This window comes from Panthera onca, chromosome E3 (assembly GCF_046562875.1).
Source record: "Panthera onca isolate mPanOnc1 chromosome E3, mPanOnc1 haplotype 2, whole genome shotgun sequence".
Lineage (NCBI taxonomy): Eukaryota > Metazoa > Chordata > Mammalia > Carnivora > Felidae > Panthera > Panthera onca.
In genome coordinates this window covers 38,033,805-38,056,473 of record NC_138354.1, presented here as the reverse complement: position 1 = coordinate 38,056,473, position 22,669 = coordinate 38,033,805, and the positions used below count along the sequence as shown (strand labels likewise).

General features: G+C 56.9%; 2 protein-coding genes across 3 annotated transcripts in view; one reads left to right on the top strand and one right to left on the bottom strand.

The window, feature by feature from the left end:
* Positions 1–6,281, top strand: part of CE3H16orf96 (chromosome E3 C16orf96 homolog) — a 37,241-nt gene extending 30,960 nt beyond the window's left edge. For both annotated transcript variants that reach the window (XM_060648343.3, XM_060648342.3), the window contains 3 exons: positions 3,706–3,786; positions 4,553–4,754; positions 6,110–6,281. In XM_060648343.3, coding sequence (XP_060504326.3) covers positions 3,706–3,786; positions 4,553–4,754; positions 6,110–6,125 — 299 coding nt within the window. In that variant the 3' untranslated portion in view covers positions 6,126–6,281. The remainder of the gene's footprint in view (positions 1–3,705; positions 3,787–4,552; positions 4,755–6,109) is intronic.
* Positions 6,282–9,624: 3,343 nt separating this feature from the next.
* UBALD1 (UBA like domain containing 1) lies at positions 9,625–16,944 on the bottom strand. The gene is made up of 3 exons (XM_060648345.3): positions 16,655–16,944; positions 13,143–13,205; positions 9,625–12,838 (listed from the first exon to the last, which is right to left on the bottom strand). Exons 1-3 carry the CDS (start codon positions 16,922–16,924, stop codon positions 12,485–12,487), a joined length of 687 nt encoding a protein of 228 aa, XP_060504328.1. The 5' UTR covers positions 16,925–16,944; the 3' UTR covers positions 9,625–12,484.
* Between the last annotated feature and the right edge of the window lie 5,725 nt (positions 16,945–22,669).

Here is a 22,669-nt window from a genome sequence, read left to right as displayed (position 1 = left end):
CCATAGGAGGGTGGTGGACGTGCCGAGGCTAGTGGTTCTCAGGCTTGACTTTTGAAGAAGTGCCCTGGAAGGAAGGCTAAGTTCAGGCAGGACTCAGGACGTAGGAGGAGGCAGGCAGGGGGGCGTCACCAGCCTCAGCCCTCCTCACCAGCTTTGGGTGAACTGCCTAAAACACGCACAGTGACTGGGCCCCTCCCCAGCTCAGAACCTGTTGGTAGGAGTTTCCTATGGATGCTGTAACAAATTACCCCAACCAAGTGGCTTAAAACAACCCACATTTATTTTATCTTAGTTCAGGAGATCAGCAATCTGAAATGAGTATCACAGGGCTAAAATCAAGGGATCAGCAGGTCTAGTTCCTTCTGAGGCTCTAGGGGAGACCATTTCCTTACCGTTTTCACCCCATTTCTTGTCTTGTAGCCCCTTCCTCCAGCTCAAGATGTGTCTCTCCGTCCTTACCTCCCCTTCTCTGACTCTGACCCTCCAGCCTTCCTCTTTAGAACCTCGTGATTCCATTGGGTCACCTGGATCATTCAGAATACTCTCTGTCTTGAGATCCTTAACTTGATCACATCTGCCAAGTCCCCCTCTGCCAAGTCAGGTGACACAGTCACAGGTTTTGGGGATTGGAACAGGGACATCTCAGGGGCATTGCCCCCAGAGTCAGGCTCCTTGGCTGATCTGTGGTGGGGGGTGGGGGGTGGGGGGGCTTGTCCCCTGTATGCCCCTCCCTTCAGCATCTCAGAACTGTTTGCTTTTCTCTCAGTGAGCCCAGCTGTCTCCCACCTCTGCCCAGGCTGTGCATCTGCCTCCAAGCCCTGGAGAATCTGTCTCATCTGCCAGAGCTCAGGGTCCCCTCCTGTTGAGAGCCTCACGGCTCCTCAGCTTCTGGCTTATGCAGAGGTGGAAAAGCCACAGAGGAGGGCCCAGAAGGAGCAGGTGTTGGGGTCAGATGGCGAGTTTGAATTCTGACCTACAGAATCCAGGGAATCAGTAAGACCTCAGGGAGAGTGCTGGGTCAGAACCCTGTTTCCAAGCCTCGCTGGGTCTCGATTTCGAACCTGGGCCCTGGGCCCACATCTCTCACCTTGGAGGGAAGCAATGTGACAGTCTCACTGGTTGGCTGGTTGGCTGGTCCCGCCTGAGACCTGTGGACAGATCCAGGTGCCACCGGGTGATCAGAACGGGGGCCTGGGAGCCCCCCCTTGATTGGGCATTTGCTTTTACGCAGAACCCACAAAACACACTGGAGTTAGTTCTTAGTACAGGTTCAAGGAACAGTAGATACAGACCTTAAGACATAGTTAGGAATGCAAGAGGTTTGGGGGTGGGGTGTTTAACAAAGAGGAGGGAGGAAAGGGAGGAGGCAAGCAGAGACCCCCAGTGGCCAGGCCCTGTGCTCCGTCTTTGGCTTGAGGTGCTAACAGCCCCTGAGGTGCTAACAGCTGGAGGCTCTTGGCTCCCTGTACCCCTGCAGCTGAACAGTGAGTTGGTTTTTTTCTTCTTTCCTTCCTTCCTTCCTTCCTTCCTTCCTTCCTTCCTTCCTTCCTTCTTTCTCTCTCTCTCTCTCTCTCTTCCTTCCTTCTTTCATATAATTTATTGTCAAGCTGGCTAACATACAGTGTGTATAGCATGCTCTTGGTTTCCAGAGTAGATTCCCATGATTCATCGCTTTACGTACAATACCCAGTGCTCATCCGAACAAGTGCCCTCCTCAATGCCCATCACCCATTTTCCCCTTTCTCCTTCCACCCCCTCCCATCAACTCTCAGTTTGTTCTCTGTATTTAAGAGTCTCTTATGAGTTTGCCTCCCTCCCTGTTTGAAACTATTTTTCCCCTTCCCTTCCCCCATGGTTTTCTGGTAAGTTTCTCAGGTTCCACATATGAGTAAAAACGTACCGTATCTGTCTTTCTCTGACTGACATATTTCACTCAGCATAAGACCCTCCAGTTCCATCCACATTGCTGCAAATGGAAGGATTTCATTCTTTCCCATTGCCAAGTAGTATTCCATTGTATAGAAAAACCACATCTTCTTTACCCATTCATCAGTTGATGGACATTTGGGCTCTTTCCATGGTTTGGCTGTTGTTGAAAGCCTGCTATAAAGTGAGTCCTTTCTTTCTTTCTTTCTTTTTCTTTCTTTCTTTCTTTCTTTCTTTCTTTCTTTCTTTTCTTTTCTTTTTTTCTTTCTTTTTTTTTTTTTTTTTTTTTTTGACCTGGGTTATTTCTTATTTATTTATTTATTTATTTATTTATTTATTTTAATAAGAAATTTATTGTCAAATTGTTTTCATACAACACCCAGTGCTCATCCCAACAGGTGCCCTCCTCAATGCCCATCACCCACTTTCCCCTCCCTCCCACCCCCCCATCAGCCCTCAGTTTATTCTCAGTTTTTAAGAGTCTCTTATGGTTTGGCTCCCTCCCTCTCTTTTTTTTTTTTTTCCTTCCCCTCCCCCATGGTCTTCTGTTAAGTTTCTCAGGATCCACATAAGAGTGAAAACATATGGTATAAAGTGAATTCTTTCTTAAAAGGGAGGTCCACAGAGCACATCCTGCTGCCACATGGCCCTGGTCATTCATTTGGTCATTCCTGAGCCCTTCTTGGTGTCAGGCATATTTTAGACACCACTGGGGAGACCCAATGTGGTCAAAATAAAGTTACTGCCCCCTTAGAGTTCTTACCCTATGAAGGACCATAGGATATAAATAGATAAAAAGTATACTGAGTAAGATGAAACACGGAAGTTGGGGAGAGAATGGCCAGGGAGGAGTCCCTGGTGAGCTAACAAAGCGGGAATTGTCAGGACAGCCAGGAAGGACACAGGTGTCCAGGCAGAAGGAACAATCTGGTGTCCATCGTGGGAAGGAGCTTGGTGCCTGTAACTCGTCCTGAGAGCCAGGCCGGGGCCCTCCCCTCACCCACATCCTCACCCTGAGGGTCCCTCTTCTTGTGCAGTCTTTGGTCTGGGTGGCCAGTCATGGGGATTCTTGGCTGGATAGGGAGAAGGAGATGTGTTGGGTTCAAAAGTGAAGGACGGAGCCAGATCCTAGAGGCCAAATGTTGTACAATCCCTGGTCTGTGAAAGGTCCAGAACAGGAATATCACAGAGACAAGAAGAGGATTCGTGCCTGCCAGCGGTTGGGGGAGGGAGGAAGGGAAATGAATATTTCATGGGCACAGGGTTTCCTTCTGGTGGGATGAAATGTTCTGGAACTAGCTAGAGGTGGTTGTCGCACACCATTGTGAATGAGCGTTAAAGTCACTGAATTGTTGGCTTAAATGGTTAATTTTGTGCGGCGCCTGGCTGGCTCAGTCAGTGGAGCATGTGACTCTTGATCTCGGGGCTGTGATTTTGAGCTCCACATTGGGCACAGAGGTTACTTACTGTGTGTTGTGTGAATTTCATCTCAAAAAAAAAAAAAAATTCACACACACAAGGTGAGGGATGAGAGGGTGGGGGTGGGGGCATGATGGCCGTGGTCTGGCCCCAGGGAGAACATCTACGCCTTGAGAAACTCTGGGTGGGAGGAGGGAACTTCCACAAAAGAGAGGCTGAGGGGCAGGTGTGTGCAGAAGGCGGGCAGGTCTGGGAAACGGTGAAAGGGCCTTTGCAGGACAAGTGGGGAGTCTGGGGTCAGGCGGAACTCTGCAAGAGTCCTCACCCATTCCTCTGTCTTCTCCTTTCTTTTCCTCTAAGCTGTGAAGGTTCCGCATCCCCCAACTCGAAGCCTGTATGATCGTGAACGTCCGAGTGCCTTGTTTGGTGCCATCTACCCCCGTGAGTACCTGCCCTCCGAACACCCTGGCCCAGCTGGGGTCCCGGCAGGGTCTCTGGGGCTCACCCGTCCCAGCCTGGGGCGCTCCTGACCCACCTCATCCGTCTCTCACCTGCTCTGTGTATGCCAGGGTCCAAGAAGTCCCCTCAGGTGTCCCATCCCCCTGCCAAGCACCCAGCTCCCTGGCCATGGCTTCAAGCCATCCTGGGCTCCTGGTTTACCCTTCAGCGGGGCTTCCTGGCCAAGCACCATCCAGGCGGCCGAGACCAGGTGTCTGTCCCCTAGCTGCAGGGATGGGATGAGGGGCCCATTCACCATCCTGGGCCTCTCTGCCTGGGGCCCCACGAGCTGGGCGGGGGGATTCCTCTGATTGCCATCACCACGTACCAGGCACCTGCGGATGCTTTACAGCCTGTGCAGCGCTCTCTCCCTTCTCATCCACGCCGTCCTCGGCCCAGTTGGGTGGGTGTGCACTACTCTCCCAGCTCACAGTGCGGAGCTGAGGCACCGCAACCCTGACCCTGGATTCCACGTTCATGTGCACTCGAGCATCCGACTGTGGCGTCATTTATCTGGAGTCACCCCCGGGGGAACTTTAGGGTGTGTCTGGGACGGGGTGAGCCATGGGAAAGCACTTCCGGTCTTGTCTACTTAATGGGTATGACCCATCAGGCCAGCCGACCCCCTCCCCCCCCACCCTCCCCATCCCCCCACCGCCTGCCCGTGATTGTTGCTGGGACACAGCATCGTCTCTCCTGCCTCTCTCAGGCCTGCACCCCCGCAAAGGCGTGTGCTCAGCCACCTCGGGCTCCCAGCCTCCGATGCCAGCTCGGCCTCCATCGCTGCCGCCCCTGCCCCTGCTGCCGCCACTGACGCCATCCCAGGGGGACCCCCAGCAGGTCCCGCGGCCTGCCCGGCACACACGGCCTCTGCGCCTCGAGTCCCGAGCCGGCACGCAGCCTGCCAGCCCGTGAGCCCTGCGTCCCTCACCCCTCCCTTCATCCCTCCTCTCCCCCTGCTGGCAGAGACTGGGCCCTGAGCTCAGCCTGAGGAGGGTGCAGGGGACCTGGACATGGGTGAAAGGCCTCCATAAGGGACTGATTTTGACTCAGTGGCTGTTTTTGTTTGTGTTTTTTTTTTTTAAGTTTATTTATTTGAGAGAGAGACAGAGAGTGAGCGAGGAAGCAGGGCAGGGAGAGAGTATCCCAAGCAGGCTCCACGGTCAGCTCAGAGCCTGACGCAGGGCTTGATCTCATGACCGCGATCATGACCTGAGCTGAAATCAAGACTCGGACGCCCCTTAACTCTATACATACGCACACAACACAATCCTTCTTTCTTATCCTGCACTTCGTGGAGAACACAGCTCTCTAGATTGAATTTTCCACTGAGCCAACATAATTCCTTGACCAGTCTTCAATACAACAGCTAACATGCTTTTAAAAACAATCACTTTCCTTTTTTATTTTGCTGAAATGATTCTATCAGAATCAGTTCCTAGTACAGCTACTGCCGACGTACGTTTTCTTTGGGGGCCGTTATTTCTGACAAGACTGCTTTTCTCATGGGAGCCAAATATGACTGTGTGCCTCCTTTTGTATTTCATGCTGATCCTTCCCACCAGTCATTATAGTCATGGATTGGATATTTTTAAAACCTGATTGTTGATGTTTACGTTTTGGCCAGTCCTCAAGGAATTGGGAGCAGAGGCCCCTGGAACGCCCTGGGCTGCCCTTTCCCCAGGGCCAGAATCCCGCTCGCCTGTTTGACGTCCTTCTGTTTCTTCCGGGGGGTGACTGCCCATACTCTTGGTGGAGCGAGGAGCAGACTGGGAGGTCATGATGACCTGATCTGGCAATTTAGCGGGCAGCCCGGGACCGCAGAGGGCGCATACCTGCCTTCCAGCATTGTACACGCCCGGCTTGCTTGCCCTCCTTGCCTCTCCCCTTCTCTTCCTCTCCCTGTCCACTCCATGGCTCTGGCTAGTTGTGCCCACTATGCTTTTCATACTTCTGACACGTCTTCCACATTACACAATCTCTCCCTGTATGGTTTTGGGGCATGACTCCCCCACCCCACCCCACCATGCACTGGAGGCCCTGGGGAGGGTGGCTGAGTGGGCAAGGGAGTGGGGGGAGGGAGCTGCCCAAGGGTCTGCTCTGGGGGAGCCAGGGTGCTGGCATGGAGTGGGAGCCCTGGACCTGGAGGCCATCAGAGTCTGGGAATGCTGCCTGCCTGCCCCCTTCCTGATGGTCTCCCGGCCGTGTCCCCAGCTCCTCACCTGTGACCACTCCCAGCCCCTGACTTCTCTTTTCTTTCTCCAAGGACTGTGTCTAAATGAGGCCAAGCTTTTCCTGACCCAGGTGACTTACCTGTCCCAGACACCTTGGGGGGCACCGGCTGGTGCAGTCCTGGACCCTGCACCCATCCCCGTATCACAGATGAGTATTTTTGGCACGTTCTCCCCATAATAAAATCTTTCACTTTTTTGACCGTGGATGAGGGTGACTGGCCTGGCACCCCCTGCAGAGAGCGGCCTTGTCTGCCCCACGTGGGTGGGTGGACCTGCTGGTCCCTACTCAGGCCCCACCCCAAGGTCAACCTCCCAGAGCCGCTGGCCAGAACCACCCTGGCTGAGTCCCAGCAGACAATCAACAGCAAAGCTTCTTGCCTCTGCCACATTTCCCACCACGGCAAAGTGTCCTGAGCCTGCCCTAGCCCTGTGTTCTGGGAAGATCGGAGGTCTGGGGCAGGGGTAGTGATGTGATTGGCCCAGGTTTGCTCAGGGAGGCCTCAGCTCTCCAGTGCCCGGCCAGGAGCTGTCCTCTTTGGGTGTTGCTCACGGGCATGAGGTCCCCAACTTCCATCACCTCCCACGTCAGGAAAGAGAGGTGCAGCCCGGACTCAGGCAAAGCGTCCCATGCCAGGCTTGTCCCCTGCAGCCCTGACCCTCAGGCACTCACACAGGCAGGATTCTCAGACCCTCCTCTCCATCCCCGCTGGCCCCCGCAAAGCTGTCTTCCCAGCCATTTCTCAGATTTACAGAGGGAATCGTGCCTGAGTTGGTTCCTGTAGCTCAGGCATTGAGGAGTGAGGCCCAGGGAGGTCACTGTGTAACCATTTGCCCCCCGACAGGCTCCTCGGTGTTTTGGAAGGTGGGGATGCCCAACAGCAGCCAGCCGGGAGCGATGCCAGAGGATGACAGTCCTGTCCCCCATAGGGGTTGTGGGGGAACAAGCCAGCTTTTGGTCTGGTCCCAGATGGGAGCTGCAGGCAGAATCCTTGCCCCTCCCCTCTTCCAACCCCAGAGGGTGGGGCCTGCAGGGAACTGGGAGGGAGGTGCTCAGGAGGTAGCCACCCCAGGCCAGCAGGGAAAGGTGCCTGGGGAGCAGACAGAACCAAGATGGGGTCAGCAGAGTGGGAATCTCAGGAGGTCCTGGGTTTAGACTCCTCCTCTGCCAGGGGGACATGGTTCCTGGCCTGGGATGCAGCGGCCGTGCTGGGCTGGACCAGGAGGAAGGGAACCAACCGTGCCAGTCATGCGGGCTGGCCTGGTGTGGGGCTGCAAAATGAGCTGGGCAGGAGGGGGAGAGGCCTCTTGCCAAGCGGAGGGTCCTGCTTTGAGGGGCTGCTGGAAAGGAGATGCTGACTGATGACCACCCTGCACACCCAACACAGCCCACAGCCCACCGCTGCAGGTGAAAGGGTCTACCTTCCAAAGACGACCAACTCCGTAACTCTAAGGTATAAACAACCAACGAGAGCCGGTTCCCAAGGCAAGTCGCCAACAGCGGAGAGCTGAGGTGCTGGAAGGGCGGGCCTTCTGTGCAGGGACCTCCTCCACTAAAATCAGCGCACACTGGTGTCCCTGGCTTGACCCCCGACTTGCTGCGGTTCTGGGGGCTGTAGGCAGAGAACCACCAAACCAACACACAACCGCCAGAGAAAGGCTTCTTTTCGCAGTCCCCCTCATCTTGCTCGTGGCTTCCCCAGGATCCACGGAAAACGACCCCACCAACACGTGCAGCTCTTATCCCCCAGGAGAAACGGCCCCCGAGAGCAGAGCAGATCGCTGCCATCGGGTTCCCAGCACCTCGTGCTGTGCCCCCGACATGCCCTTGGCCAGCCTGGGAGTGGGTCTGAGAGGACCCAGCGCCCCCCTCCCCTAAAGGAGCTGAGTTCTCCTAAGGCTCCTATGAAACACATATCACCCAAACATAAGCTGTGGCTAAGCAACCAGAGACCTTCCCAAAGGCAGGAATTGCAAAGAACCTCGCATCAAGAGATCTCCTTTTGTCCGGCACAGGCGGCCTCCCCAGCACTGGCCCCGGGAAGTAACCAGCCTCAAAGCACTCATCTGTCCTCAGAGGAGTCCTGACGTAAAAGCCCCTCAGAGACCTCCAGGGCCGTGGCAGCCCTGCCCACTGCCGGGCTCGGGGGCCGGCCTTGGGGACAGCATGCTTTCCTGCGGCCGGCCACAACATGTTCTTAGAGAACCCCGGGAAGACCCCGGGAGCATCCCTTTCATCCGAGAGAATCCGAAGAACAAGCCCCTTTTTTCAGCTGTCTCAAGGAGGAGCCCTGCCTGCCCGCAGAAAGCGTTTTAGCGTGTCCATCTACCAGGTGCCCCCCTCCGTCCCCATGGAGCAGGGCTTTTACTTCTGAAGCTCTTCCTGGTGAAAAACAAGATCCCCTCCAGATCCCGATTTGGAGACAGGAACTGGACACACGTCTGTGGCCAGTGGAGGGGGCTGACTGATGACAGGCAGGCTGGCTGGGTCCCCCCTCTGATGGTCAGCTTCAGCCCGTTGTGACCTCGCGGGAACCCGGGCCAGCTGTTTATTTCCAAGATCGGCCAGAAGTGAGACTTTTTGTGCAGACTCCAGTGATTGTTAAATGTCGGCAGGCCATCCTGAGAGAGATGGAGCATCGTTTGAGCCAAGCTGCACATGTCAGGGGACTATGGGTTTGCAAAGCCCCAAATTAGCATGCCCAGGTGCTTTAACGGCATTCTGGAAAGATGCACCCACTGCTCATCACCTGGGGAGGCTAGACCATCCCACGTGCTGCCACGTCCACTCTTCAGGAATGAGATACTCGGAGCTCAAATTGTCCTTTCAAGCAACTTCAAGGATGCAGACAGGGTTTTTTAGAGCAGAGCTTTGGAAACAGTCATTTGAGCTCAAGTCTGGCAGGCAGGTAGGGGGTGACCATGCCCAGAAGATGCTGGGCTTTTAGGTGACAAGGCCAGGTCCAAGGAGGTGCCAAGGTGGACAGGCAAGGATGGCTGTGTCTGTTCCCTTCCACTCATGCACCCAGTACCTTTGCTTTTCAGCCAACTTACACTTTGAACATGTTAATAGACGGTTACGGACTCGTTCGACTTTGCTTCTGAGCTTCCAGGCTTGGGAAAGTTGAAGAAGGTTCCAGGTTCTCTGTTCCCACCTCTGGCTCCCCTTTGAGTTTGGCCCACTTTTACAGCCTTTCCCTTGCCCAGGGGGATGTTCAGACCAGGGGATCCTGGCACACCTGGCGGGGCCTCTACATTGCTGGAAAGTACTAGAGCCCCCGGCCCTAGCTCCAACCCTGCTCTCTGCCCCCTCCTGCCCAGGTACCCACCTTGGCTGAGGCACTTAGGGAGAATCAAATTCCTGGGCTCTCCTCCAGAACAGTTGTCTCAAGCACCCAGGAGACCTTCACGCCCCACAAACTTGGGGGTCACAAGGCTGGTGGCTCCCAGTTGCTGTGAGGGGGGGCGCGCTGAGGCTCCGCATCCCAATCACCTGGGAGCTGTTTTAGTAACAGCTGTGACGCTCCGTTAAGTTCACCCTTTCAACATGTACGATTAAGTAATTTTTATTCCCAAGCCGATCAACCAATAGCCTGGGGAATGTTTAAAATTATACCGTCGAGCCTTCCCCCCCGAGACTCTGATGCCGTGGGGTCTGGGAGTCTATGGTTTGTCTTTTTACGGAGCTCCCAGGAGGCTCTACTGTGCAGCCAACCATGGGAACCACAGGTCTAGGAGACATTCTGCCACGTCTACAGACGTTTTTGGTTGTCACAACTGGGAGATGCTGCTGGCGTCTAGCGGGTAGGGGCCGAAATGCTGGTCAATATCCCACAGGGCACAAGACACCCCCAGCAGACGGTGAGCCAGCCCCAAATGTCCACAGTGCCCAGGTTGGAAAGCCAGGGCCTACAGGAACTTCCAGTCCTTTCTGGCCCGAGGTGACCACCTGCGACCTCCAGACACAGCCCATGGTAGTCCCCCAGGAACAGAAAAACGCACCTCACCTCCAACAGATCAGCACTGAGTAGAGATGCCGTGGAGGAACATTTCTCAACGTGGAGCTCGAGGTCCTGCACCTCTAACAAGCTCCCAGGTGGTGCTGCTGGTCTGGGGACCAGACTGTGTAGCCGCCCAGGGTAGAGCCTCCCATGTCTCCAGGAGTGCAAATTCTAGATGGAGCCCTGGCTCTCTGGTGCCTCTGACACAGTCATCATTCCCTGGGGCAGCCCAGGTGCACTCACCCCTCCGCAGCAGGTAACCCATAAACACGTACTTGTCTCTGCATTTCTCCCACCACTTGAGGGGGGTGTGGCAGTTATCTGAGAATTTTCCCTCATCAAAAAGAACGGAGCAGCAGCAGCGGTAGCGAAGATTCAGGAGGGCCCAAGATGTCCTCACTCTTATCCATCCCGCCCCTCCCTACCCTCCCCACACGCACCCCAGAAACAGCTGTGCCCCCGCCTCTGGACTTCAAGAGGAAGGCCCTTAGAAGGGTGGGTTTCAAGATGAGGACACAACTCCAAGACCTAAGCAACAGCTTGGGCGGGGGCCCAGTGGTCAGTCTTCAGTGACGCCCAGAGGGTACAGTCAACCAGGAGCCTGTCCAGGGTCCAGCAGGGTGGAGACAAAGCTGGGGAGGCCAGGGAGCAGCAGTGGCAACACCGGCACAGGAGCATCCTCATCCCTGGGCGCAAGGGCAGGACTGCGGTGAGGAGTGCAGAGACATCAAACAGGAGACCTTCTGCAACAGAAGACACTCTCCAACCCAGTCATCATCCGCAGAAGGGGGCACCTGAGGGGCTGGGCGCCAGGTGGGCCATCCTAGGTTAGGGAGTGAGATCTGCCTCTACTGAGGATTGGGCAGAGACCGTGGCCTCCCTCCTTCCCCAAAGCCCAGTCCCTCACAAGGGGTGCAAGGCTGAGGCTGCCCCGGGAACCGTATCCCCCAGCGTGGGCAGCTGTGGGGGGAGGGGGAGGGGACAGAGTGGGGCATCCCTGGCTTCTCCCTTGGGGTGAGAGCAGGTGTCTGTCCCAGCCCAGCTCAGGAGCAGCCCGGGGTTCCCATCTGCTCTCCCTGGTTTGCCGGTCTCCTTAGTGACAAAAGGTCTGAGTTGCAGGTTGGACTCTGCCCTGGGCTTGTCCTGTTCCTGTCACGAGCCCCCACTGGCTCTGCGCAGAAGCCTGCTATCTGACCACGGGCGCTGTGGTCTGCGGCTCCCCAGGGGAGGGCCCTGCCCTACCAGGCATGTTTGCTGGAGGTTGGGCTTGGAGAGTCCAGCCTGCAGCCTGCAGCCAGCCATTGGGGCCCTAAAGACACACAAAAAAAGGTCCTTATGTGAAACCCAAGAAGACTGGAAGGAGTTGTTAGCCCTGGAGGTCAGGATCAGTCCAGCCGGACAGGGGAAGGATGGGCAGGAGGGCTGGGATTCTGGGAACACTGGCCAGAAATGAACTTCCTGGGAAGAACCTTGGATGGGCAGGAAGATTCCAGAGCCACGTTATGGTTGAAAAGACAGCAAGAGACAGCAGCAGTGTGGAGCCAGGCAGGACTTGGGGGGGTGGGGGTGGGGGTGGGGTCTGGGCTCTGCCAGTGCCCTGCCTCTCCACATGGAGCCAGCCGGCAGCAAAGCTTAGGATACGAGGCAAGACCACAAAGCCTGGTGGTAGTTTGAACTCTTTTCTTCTCTTTTGTTAAAAGGGGGAAGGGAAAGGGTGTGAGGTACCCCCGGGCTCTGGGGGAGGCATGCAGGCAGCCCCAGCAGGCAAGCGCTGGGGAATGGGTGGGAAGAGTCCTGGAGTTTCCCACAATTCTTTTCTCTGCAGGGAACAGCAAGGCTGGCTGACAAGGGGCTGGGAGAGAGGGGCGGGGCCCTGGGGAGAGGGGTGGCGGGCAAGGGGTTTGGGGGCTCACTCTAACATGCAAAGTCCAGCTGCCCCGTAAACTAGGTTGCGTCTTGAGGAGCGACATACATATAAATACATACACAGCTACACACACACATGCGGAGAAGGCTCTGCATTCCCGAGGGTGGGGATCTAGGCCTGCTGGCCCCCAAGGAGCTCCAAGGCAGGAGCCAGCCAAGTCTCCGCTGCTGTGGCGATTCTCCGCAGCCCCCTGGGGTGGGGCAGGGCGAGCGAGTCCTCTGGGGAAGGCTGCTTGTTCTCTGAAGTTCCGTCCACCAGCACCAAGACGACTCTGAACCACATCCATGCAAGCTGGGTGCCGCGGGCCTGCGCCTCCGTGTTCGTGCGCGGGCGGCCTGTGTGCTGGCACCAGGGTCCGGTCTCTCCCCTCCAGGGCTCCGGGGAACGGGGGTGCAGACAGAGGAGGGTGAAGGGGGCCCGCGGAGACATCCTCTCCCCCGCCCCACAGGGTCCTGGCCTCCGGGAGGGGGGAGGGGCCTCCCTTATCTCTCCGCCTCCATGGCGGGGTGGGCCCTCGGTTCTGAGGCGGCCTGTTGGGGGGCCAAGGGCGGCCAGTCTGACGCTGGGGAAGGGGGTGCCGGAGTCCACAGGGGCGGCTGCTGTGGCTGGTGGTGCTGTGGCCCCCCTGGGGGCGAGGCCGCGGTCGGCCAGCTGGGTGCCGCGAAGCTGCCGGTGGCGGCGTGGGGGAAGTGCGGCGGGGGGGACGTGGCCGTGGCGGCCATTGGGCTGCCACTGCCGCCACCGTGGAAACTCTCGGAAGCCTTGAGACGGGAGAACATGGTGAGGGCATCGGGGAAGTTGGGGGGCGTGGCAGGGGTGTTGGCAGGAGTGCACATCTGTGGGGGGAAGAACAGAGTGGGGGGTGAGCACCCCTTTCCGGGAGCCCCCGGCCTCCCACTGCCTCCTAGGAGCAGACACACACCCAGCCACCGTTGGGAGCTTCTGTGCCTCTTCCCTGGATGCATCTGGCTCTGTAGGACAGTCCCCTAGCTGGGGGCTCCAGACCCACGGGCCATGTCCCCGAAGGACCCTCTAGTGAGAGCCAGCGGCCTCTCCACTGCAGAGAGCCACGGCGGCTTCCTTCCCCTGCCCTATACCAGGAGCGCCCCCTAGCACCCCAGGGACTGCAGGGACACTTACCATCTGGTGGTGGTGGTGGCTATAGGGGATGTTGGTCTCCTGGAAAAAGGCGCTGAGGGCCGTCTGTGGGAAGAAAGGGCCCAAGCTTAATTACCCTCTGGCCCCCCACCCCCACCCCCTCCGTGGACCTGCGCCGCCCTCGTTCCCAGGATCTCTGGGGCTTGGAGTGGCCCTGAGCCTGGCTACCAAGGGAGAGAAGTGAGTGTAAGCAGTGTGTCTGTCACAACTCAACGCCTGCCACCTCCTAAGGAGGCGCCACAGGCTCCCAGGCAGGTCTGGCAGGCGGTGAAGACCCTCACACTGCCTGCCTCCCTCCAGCTTGCACTGTGACCTCAGGAGGGGAGCAGGCAGCACCCCTTCCTGGTGTCACAGGGAAAGGCCTTTAGCAGAGATCAGCTGTTGATTTGGGAGATTGGAGCCAGACAGTCACCAACTCCATGGGTGGCGGCTCCCTAATCTGAACCTCAATCTCCTCATCTAGGAGCCAGGGGACAGCAAAAGTTCCCAGATGTTAAGTCTGTGACCCACCTGCCTCTCTCCTTGGCTGGCCACAGGAGCCTGCCATGACCTGGGCCTCAGTTTTTCCAACTGCACCACAAGGAGACCGGACCAGGCGGCTTCCACATTCCCGTCCCTTGCCGCAGTAACCTCTTAAGACCCAAGTGCCAGCTGAGAGAGCCAGAATTAAGTAGGATGGCCTGGGTTTTGCACTCGCTGGCCCCCTCACCCAAGCCTCCCTCAGAATGTTCTTAAGGTGTCAGAGCAGGGGGATGGCAGACATGCGGTCGGGCACCTGGGGTGGTGCGAAGGGGAGCGGGAGAGGGGGCAGAGTGTCAGACAAAGGCCCGGGGAGAGGGGGCTCCAGGAGCCCTGAGGGAGGTGCTGCATTTGGTCTGTCCTGGCTGGGGCCCTGCAGGAGGGGCACTGAGGAGAATAAGGGAACCAGCTGCTCTTGCGAAAGTGCTGGGAGAGGGAGTGTGTGAAGGGTCTGCCGGGCCCTGCCCAGGCCCAGGCCCAGCCCCAGCTGCCCTCCATCACCAGCCCCCCCCCCCGCCCCCCCCCCCCCCCCCCCCCGAGGCTCACCACCCTCCCCAGCCCAGCCCGGACCCAATCCCTTCCCCCGCCTCCAACACAGCCAGAAACCCAAGCTGGCTCCCAGGGCTTGCCCTGGGGTTTTGTTATTTTTTTACATTCAAATGAATTTTTCTGGGAATTTCCTGCTGTAGATGCCCTACCCCAGTGTCCCCAGACAGGGTGTGGGAACAGGCTGGGGTGGGTGCTGGTCTCTAAGCGCCTCCTCAGGACTCCTTCCCACCCAGGAGCCCCAGGGGACACACCCCAACTATTCCTTCCCAACAGCAAATCCAAAGGCCATTTGAGTGAGGATTCCAGCACCGCTGCTGCCTTAAAGCACCACCACTTAAACACACAGGTCCCCTCCCCCAGCAGCCTCCTGTCCTCATTAACACCTGAATCACAGAGATGTGACCCAAAAACACTGTGAGCCTGCGGGGGAGGGTACAGAAAGAGTAGCCCCAGGGAGCCCCTCACTCGCTCTCACGCAAGGACCTAAGGTTTGGGGGTTCACAACCCATTTCACTTTAAGTAAACCTCCCTAGTATCCATATCCCCCACTTGACAGATGTGAAACGGAAACTCCACGAGCCCGAAGCATATGGCTCCTACCTCAGGAGGCCACCAAATCTGCAGGCAGCTCCGGCCCCTCTTGGGGACAAGGTCTCCCCCGGGCATTTCAATCCTCAAAGCAACACTTTTAATTCGTGTGGTGGAGCGACACCAACCCGTGCTGAGTGACAGCCCAGCTGGTGCCAGGCTCCCTGCGCTGGGCTGAGAGTCCAGACAGGCCAGGCCCTTCCACCAGACACCTGCCCGCCCAGCCCCAAGTAGGGAGGGAGCCATGTGTGCAGATGTGGGACTCAAGCAAACTGCCGTGAATGTGGTTTTGCAAGTTTTGCCACATCTAGCCCTTGAGACAAACAGGCTGTTTAGGGAGCTTCCTGCAGGGTGGGGCTCCAGGCCCTGGGGGCGGTGGGCACAAGGGAGTGGCCACTGGCTCCTTAGAGATCAACTCCCACGCTGGAGGTAGGGAGGAAACTGAGGCCAGAGGAGGAAAGGGAATTGCCCAGAAAGAGCAACCTCCCACATTGTGTGAAGACCACACAGGGTCGGCGGTCCCTGCTGAGAGCGCTGGTAGAAAGGTGTGAGCAAAGATTCCCCTGGCTGGATAGGCCACTGCTTCCCCAGGCTGTCCAAACCTTTGGGCTAGAATTCTGATCCCCTATCCCATTCTTAAGAAGCTGAGTCCTAGAGTCCTCAGTGTATCCCCTGCAGGCCCGAACACCTTTCCTGGGGTGGCTCCCCATCAGGAAACCAGGCTCCCGGCAGGCAGGGCACAGACACCGTCTGAGCTGTGACCTTACACCTGTGAGGGGTGGAGCTCAAGGACTCTGGCCTCTTCCCTAGATACCACCCTGGGTTATTTCTGGGGCAGTTGAGCTAGGCAAAGCCAGGTGGCCTCTTGGCAGCACAAGCTGTGGGCACTAGTGTTCTGTGGGTCAGGGAGGCCTGGTGGGTGGGGTCCTGACTGGGGCAGCCCCACCTCCTACCCAGCTGACCGAAAAGCCACCGGACCGTGTAAACCACGCCGTGCACTGTGCAGGTAAATTCATCTGCCAGCACAGAGGAGGCCACCCGAACACGCCTCTAGGGCGGGGTGCAGATGCACACTCGTAGCTGTAGTGTGGGGCTCCCAGCACAGCACCCGTACACTCGTGTGTGTACACGCGTGGGCACCAACTGCAAAACGGCGACGTGTGTATACACGGAGCACACAGCCCGCACCCGCGCGCCGGGTGGACTGCGTGTTTACACACACGCCGACATGCCCACACGTAGCGTGGCGCGTGCGTAAATACAAATGCACATGTACGTGGACACACGCGCCGCCGAGCTAACCACTGGGCACGCAGACCCTCAAACCCACTCGTGCGGGGCGGCTCTGCCCACGGGCCCCAGAGCTCCCCGTCCCACCAGGCGGCTCCCGAGGTGGGGGCGGCGCGCGCCCAACTCGGCCCCAGCCCGGGGCGTCCTCCTTCCGGCCGCCCGCCGACTGTCCGTCCGGGCCGCGGCGACGCCCCGCCCTGGCCGTTACCCGAACAAAAGAGGGGGAACCCCGCATCCCGACCGCCGGGGGACTCGGGGGGGGGGGCGGGCATCTCGGGCCCCGGTGCGGGCGGGCCGCCCCTCCCGCCCACCCCGCGCGGGCGGCGTTTCCGGGGACCGCGTAGACGCGGCCGCACCGCCCGGCCGGACCCGCACGCCGCGTGTGCGCGCTGCGGCCCGGTCAACGGGGCGCGCGGACGCCAGGACACTGGGCCGAGTGCGCGGCCCCGGCCCGGGCGGAGCGCGCACCAGCACGTGTCCACACCGACCCAAACACGCGTGGCTGGCGGGACGGACCCCCGGCCCCCGGTCCCGGCCCGGCCGCGCACCTCGAACTGCCAGTGGGCCGCCTGCAGCAGCTGCTTCGCCTGGTCGGCCGCGCAGCCCGCCGTCAGCACGAACTGGTTGATCATGACCTGGTGCTTGAGCTCGTCCATGTTCACGGACATGGCGCCGCCGCCGCGCTGCCCGCTGCCTCCCGCCGCCGCTCTCCTCCGCCTCACGCGTCCACCATTAGCGAGCCGGCTCCGGCTAATACAAATATTTACTGTGCGGCTGTGACTCACCGAGCCTCGCCTGGCTCGGGGCCGCGGGGGCATGCTGGGAGATGTAGTCCCGCGCCGCCTGGCCGGCCGGGGGGCGCGAAGAGGTGTGTCTGGACTCTGTCCCTGCTCTGTGCGGAAGCGGGCGGCCGTGTCTGCGGGCCGTCACGCTCTCGGGGGTCCAGCAGGCGGGGCCCGCTGGCGTCTTTGCCCGGTATGCCTGGCATCCCTCTGTTGAGTGGGCGCACACTTGGGGGTGGGGGTCCCCTAGGAATTTTGGCACAAATCGGCAGCTCTAGGACACACAGACCCGAAAGCCTGTCACACAATAGGCGCCAAAAAATACTCCTTCCTTGGATGAATGAATCTGCCCTTTAGGGCTCTGCAGAAAGTCACCGCCTCCAGGAAGCCTTCCAGTCCCCCCCCCCCCCCCCAACACCCAGAGCAACAAGTTCACGTCGCCCACTCCTGATGCGGGTCCCTCCCCGGTTTGGCGCTTAGCCACACACACACACACACACACACACACACACTACGTCTGGGGATGGGATGGCGCGGACAAAACACGAGGTGGACAGACCCTGGTGCCTCCGGGTTCCCTCCCCGCGGGGCTCCCACTTTCCCACGCAAAATCTCGTGCGCTCTGCCGGAAATCTCGGCTTTGGAAAGCGGGCGCAAGGACCCGGCGGAGCCAGTTCCGGGGCGGCCCCGAACTCCTATTCCCAGAATGCCCCGGTTTATTTGCATCGTTTTGTCCCGAATGACGTCAAGTGAGTGAGGCCGCGCCTTGGCCAATGGGCGGCCTCAGAGTGTTAGGACCTGGCCATATAAGGTAAACAAAGCTGGCCGCCCAATGAGGCTGCAGCGGGGGCGGGCGCTGGGCCGGGGCCGGCGGGGGCGCGTCACGTGGCGGGCGGGGGCGGGACTGGAGCGAGCGGGAGAAGGGGGGAGTTGCGGGCAGTGTTTACAGTTCCGCACGCGCAGCTTCCGGGTGACGTCTAGGGTCGGGCGTGTGGGACCAGGGCGTGCTCGCAAAGGGATCCCGGGCGGGGAGGCGTGGAGGAGTTTGGCGCGGTCAACCCCCGCTCTGACTGACCTTGGCCCGGTTCCGAGAGCTCCCTGGGCTCCAATTTCATCCGTTGGGCAACCGATGTTTGGGCCCTTACTCTGCCCTGCCCTGAGCCAGCCGGGGTTACAGCGGAGAGCAAACCCGAGAAGGGTCTCCTGGTGGCGAGGGTGGGTTGGGGCCGTGTGTCAAAAATCCCAAAGAACGGATGTACAATTGTGGAAACGTAGAAGTATGAAAAGTGCCTTCTGGAAGCTGATACAGGCCCTGGGGGGTTAGGGTTAAAAGTCATTGAGAGGTTTTACTAGATCTGATCAATTGTCCACTTTAGGCTCAGTGTGGCGTCCAGATGGTGGCCGAAGGGTCCAGTCTGGATCAGGAAATGTTTTGGATGCGTCTGGTTCTAAGGGAGCACCCCACCCTCCCTACCCAGCGCTTCACTGTTAGAATTGCACCGGATGGAGGGAGCTATCCCACACCGGAGGGGTGGGGGGAACCCCTTCCTGGGTCCTTTCATCTTTCCAGAGGTTCTGTCTTTAGCTGGTGGGAGGAGGATAATGGGAGCCCGGTGGACAGGGCCTGAAGGGATCCAGGGTTGTGGGGGCCTGGGGAGTGCTGGGGCACCAGGATAGCTCCAGGGAGACCTGCACAATGAGAGTGCTAAGCGGCCTCCAAGGCCTAGGTTCCCTGGCCTAGCCTACAGGCAGGGGATGGACTCTCAGTGTCCTCTGCCAGGTGAGCACCTCAGCCTGGTAGAGGTATCCTGTCCTCATGGGATATCAGATTTTGGTGTCTCTTCTGCCACATGGGGATCACTCAGGCTCTGCCATTTTTTGCAAACCCTGATAGTGCCAGGAGATTCCTGGTCTTGTTAAGAATGGCCCCTCACCTTAACAAAGCATCATAAGCATGAATTAACGTGGGTAAAGCACTCAGCACAAGGTAGTGGGCTTTGGATGTGGTTTCTGCTATCACTATTCCACTGAGACAGAGCGTGATGGACGGTGAGATGGTTCTGGAGCCAGATAGATCTGGTTGTCAGTCTTGACTCCACTGCTTAGTGACTGATGTTGGATACAAGTAGTGTAGCCCTGAGCTTCATTTCATTTGTGGAACCCAAGGTAGGAGTGTGGAGCTCTCCCAGGACTGCTGAAGGTAGATTAATATCTATGAAGTGCTCAGCACTATTTCTGGTACTCACCTCTTTGCCTCCATCTGGACCACTCTAGGGAGCCCAAGCCTCATTTTACAGATGAGGAAACTTTTAAGGCTGGAATCCAAACCTCCTTACACTCTTGCCTGTGTTCAGAGCCAGTGGAGAACAGGCACCCATTAGCCCATAAGGGTGTATGTCTGGGAAGTGAGAACGGGCAGTGTCCTGGCAGGGCCTGCTAGGGGATTTTCTTGTTCAAGGAAACGGGAAGTACCTTCACCTTTCCTCCTACCCTTATCCAGCAACACTCAGTTACCTGCCCAGGCTTGTCCAGCTCAGAAGGAGCTGTTCTGGCTGGGGTGGGGCAGATGAGGCTAGCAGGAGCAAAGGTCACTCTTTTGGTCCCCATGGCCCCGCTAGCTTGCTAGTTTTCCCAAGGGCAGCAGGGGAGGAAAAAACAACCTTGTTTTCAGCCAGGATCAGCCTGGCTAAAGAATGGACTTTGGATTTCTTAGCAGGCGCCTGACAGCTGGGACCAGTAGATGGGGGCAGGGGAATAAAAGGTATTTCTAGCCGTACCATCTTACCTGAAGTTCAGGGAATTGGAGGCTCTGCCAGAGCCTCCCCAGCATGCCCTGGCCTCCTCCTTCTCACCTCCATTTTTAATTTTTTTAAGATTTAATGTTTAAGCAATCTCCACACCCAATGTGGGGTTTGAACCTACAACCCTGTGATCAAGAGTCATATGCTCTGCTGACTGAGCCAGCTGCTTCTATTCTTTCAAACACTCCACAGATCACTGGGTGCCTGACTCTGGGAGCACAGGAATGAATAGGCGAGGATCCTGCCCCCTCAGAAGGCTCAGAAAGCTAGACTCAAGGGACTCACCCCAGGTGCCCATCAACGGTGCCCAGTGTCTTTCAAAAGACCCAGTGCTATCGCTTTGAGGTCATTTGGCTAAAATTAAGTGTGAAAGACCCAATGCTGGTTGACTGAGGGGACTTGAGATCTGGCCACTGACTCACTCTTGACCTCTGTTCTTATACTCTACCCCCCACCTTGATTTTAGCTACGCTGGCCTTTGAGCTCCTGGATCATACTCAGCTCCTTATAGCCTCCGGGCCTTTGCACCTGGTGTTTTCTCTGCTTGGAACCTGGATTGGCTTACTTCCTCAGAATTGCCCCCCCACCTTTGCTCTTATTTGTATTTCAAGTCCTGGCTTAAACGTCACCTCTTCAGAGAAGCCTTCCCTGACGCCCCTATCAATAAGTAGGTGTCTCTTATTATTTTTTTAACTTTATTTATTTTGAGAGAGAGCGCACACATGAGCAAGTGGGGGAGGGGTAGAGAGAGAGGGAGGGAGAGAATGAGAATCCCAGGCAGGCTCCGCATGATCAGCGCAGAACCTGATGCAGGGCTCGAACTCACAAACTCATGAGATCATGACGTGAGCCGAAGTCAGATGCTTAACCAAATGAGCCACCCAGGCGCCCCTGTCTTATCATTTATTTGCACCTCTATTCTCCTATAGCACCCACCACATTTTGTTCACCTTTTTAATGTCTTTCTACACTAGCCTGTGTGGTCCACATCTAGCATTCTTGCATTTGATCCCTGTTGCCTGGCTCATAGTCTGGCTCATTGCCCATCACATAGTACCTGAGTAATAAATATTTGTTGAATAAATAAATGAATCAGCACAGATGTTGACAAGAGAACTAATAACAAATCAAAAAAGGCCTGTCTCCCAGCGGGGCATGGGTAAGCACAGAACAAGTCCAAAGCTCTATTAAGAAGGATGTTTAATCAAACATCCAGCCCATGGAAATGGCCCAGGATGTATAGGAAGGACATGCTCCTAGGATTGTTTTTCAATGAGAACGTCAGGATCTATGCTATCCCCCAAACAGGAAGGCCAGTAAATTGAATTCAGTTTTGGTATATGTGTGTGTGTATACACACAAGCGTTATGTGATTTAACAGAAGGAAAGGGGAAGAAAGATCACAAAGAGTGGAGGGGTCTTCAGGCCCATCCGGTGGCAAGAGCCATGAAACATAGTACATCTGAATGTTCCTGCCTCTGGAGTAGTAGGGGAGTGTGGCAGTAAAAGGAGTGGCTTTGTTCAAGTTCCAGCTTTATTACCATGTATCTACAATGAAGCCTGGGTTGGGTACCTCACCTCTCCCAGCTTCACTCTCCTCTTCTGTGAATTGGGAATTAAAAGCTACATCAGAGGGGCACCTGGGCGGCTCAGTCGGTTAAGTGTCCAATATGGGCTCAGGTCATGATCTCATGGTTTGTGAATTCGAGCCCCAGCGTTGGGCTCTGTGTTGACAGCTCAGAGCCTGGAGCCTGCTTCAGATTCTGTGTCTTCCTCTGTCTCTGCCCCTCCCCCACTCATCTTCTCCCTCTCTCTCTCTTAACAATAAACACTTAAAAAATAAAATAAAATAAAAGCTACATCAGAAAATTCAATGACTCTGTATAAAGTCCTCAACGTGATGCCTGGCACACAGTAGGTGCTCGGTAAATGGGGATCTTGATTGTGAAGCACAGATATAATCCGGCTCTTCCAAGATCTGGAACTCTACTCATAATCACATAAGTCTTTCACCTCTTCTATTAACTTTGGCTTCCCAGGTTCCCTGACAATAGAAGGTTGTATTCTGGATTCTAGCCACCAGAAATGTGTAGGACTCACTTTAACGGGGAATGTGGTGCATTTACTATTTGAGACCCTTCAGCAGCTACTGCTCTCCCAGCTTTCTTGATACAGCAGACTTGACTTAGAAAGTCACTTTCTTCTTGAAACCCGTTTCTCAACTGAAAAGTAGGCCAAACAGACCTCCACTTGGCCTGCTTACAGAATTTTATGTGACTCAAAAGCCAGGAAAGTACATTGCAATCGGCAAGCCTTGAATCCTGACCGGTTTTTTAAACTTGCCTTCCACACCTCATATGCAGCCGTCTCTTCTCTATATGTAAAATGAGAAGAGGTCTACTGCCTCGGTGTGGGGCTGTAAAATTATGTTTTCAGGGTGATTGTTCTGGACGTGGAGCCAAAGAGAAGCTTTGAGTTTTGGAAAGGGGCTGAAGGAAGCCCTTGGCTTCGCCAGGGAGCCCCACTCCTGACGGCCTTGGGTTCCACCCCAGCTATTGCCGGGCGGCAGGTAGAGGTATGCCCTCTTCTGGCCGGGGCCGGAGATAAACCCTGGGAAGTGGGGAGAACCATGGTGGCTCAGGGAGATATTTCAGATAGGGGGTAAATGGAAGGCGCTGGATTCCTATGAGGATCTGTATATGAACAGATGATTAGGAGGCTAAAGAGTTACGATGCTAGTACTGTGCTTGGAATGTAGAGGGAAGGTCAGTTTGCGGTGATGAATCCTCCCCTCTGGATTCAGGTCCATTTGGTTTGTTCCTGAACGCTGGTCAACAACTTCACGACGCCGTGGCGAAGGGCATCCTGGGACATGTAGTTCTCAGGCAGGGTGCCCGTGCCGCAGCCCGTCGCCCTGGGCGGCGAAGGGAAGTGAAGGGACTCCATTTCCCGAAGTGCCTCATACCCGGGGGGCGGAGGG

What these genes read in the sequence shown, in the direction of transcription:
- UBALD1 (XM_060648345.3), bottom strand. Translation starts at nt 16,924, where the DNA reads ATGCCCCCGCGGCCCCGAGCCAGGCGAGGCTCGGTGAGTCACAGCCGC. An exon ending in CGGCCCACTGGCAGTTCGAG is followed by an intron (nt 13,206 to 16,654) that starts GTGCGCGGCCGG and finishes TTCTTCCCACAG; the next exon opens with ACGGCCCTCAGCGCCTTTTT. An exon ending in GCCACCACCACCACCAGATG is followed by an intron (nt 12,839 to 13,142) that starts GTAAGTGTCCCT and finishes TTCCCCCCACAG; the next exon opens with ATGTGCACTCCTGCCAACAC.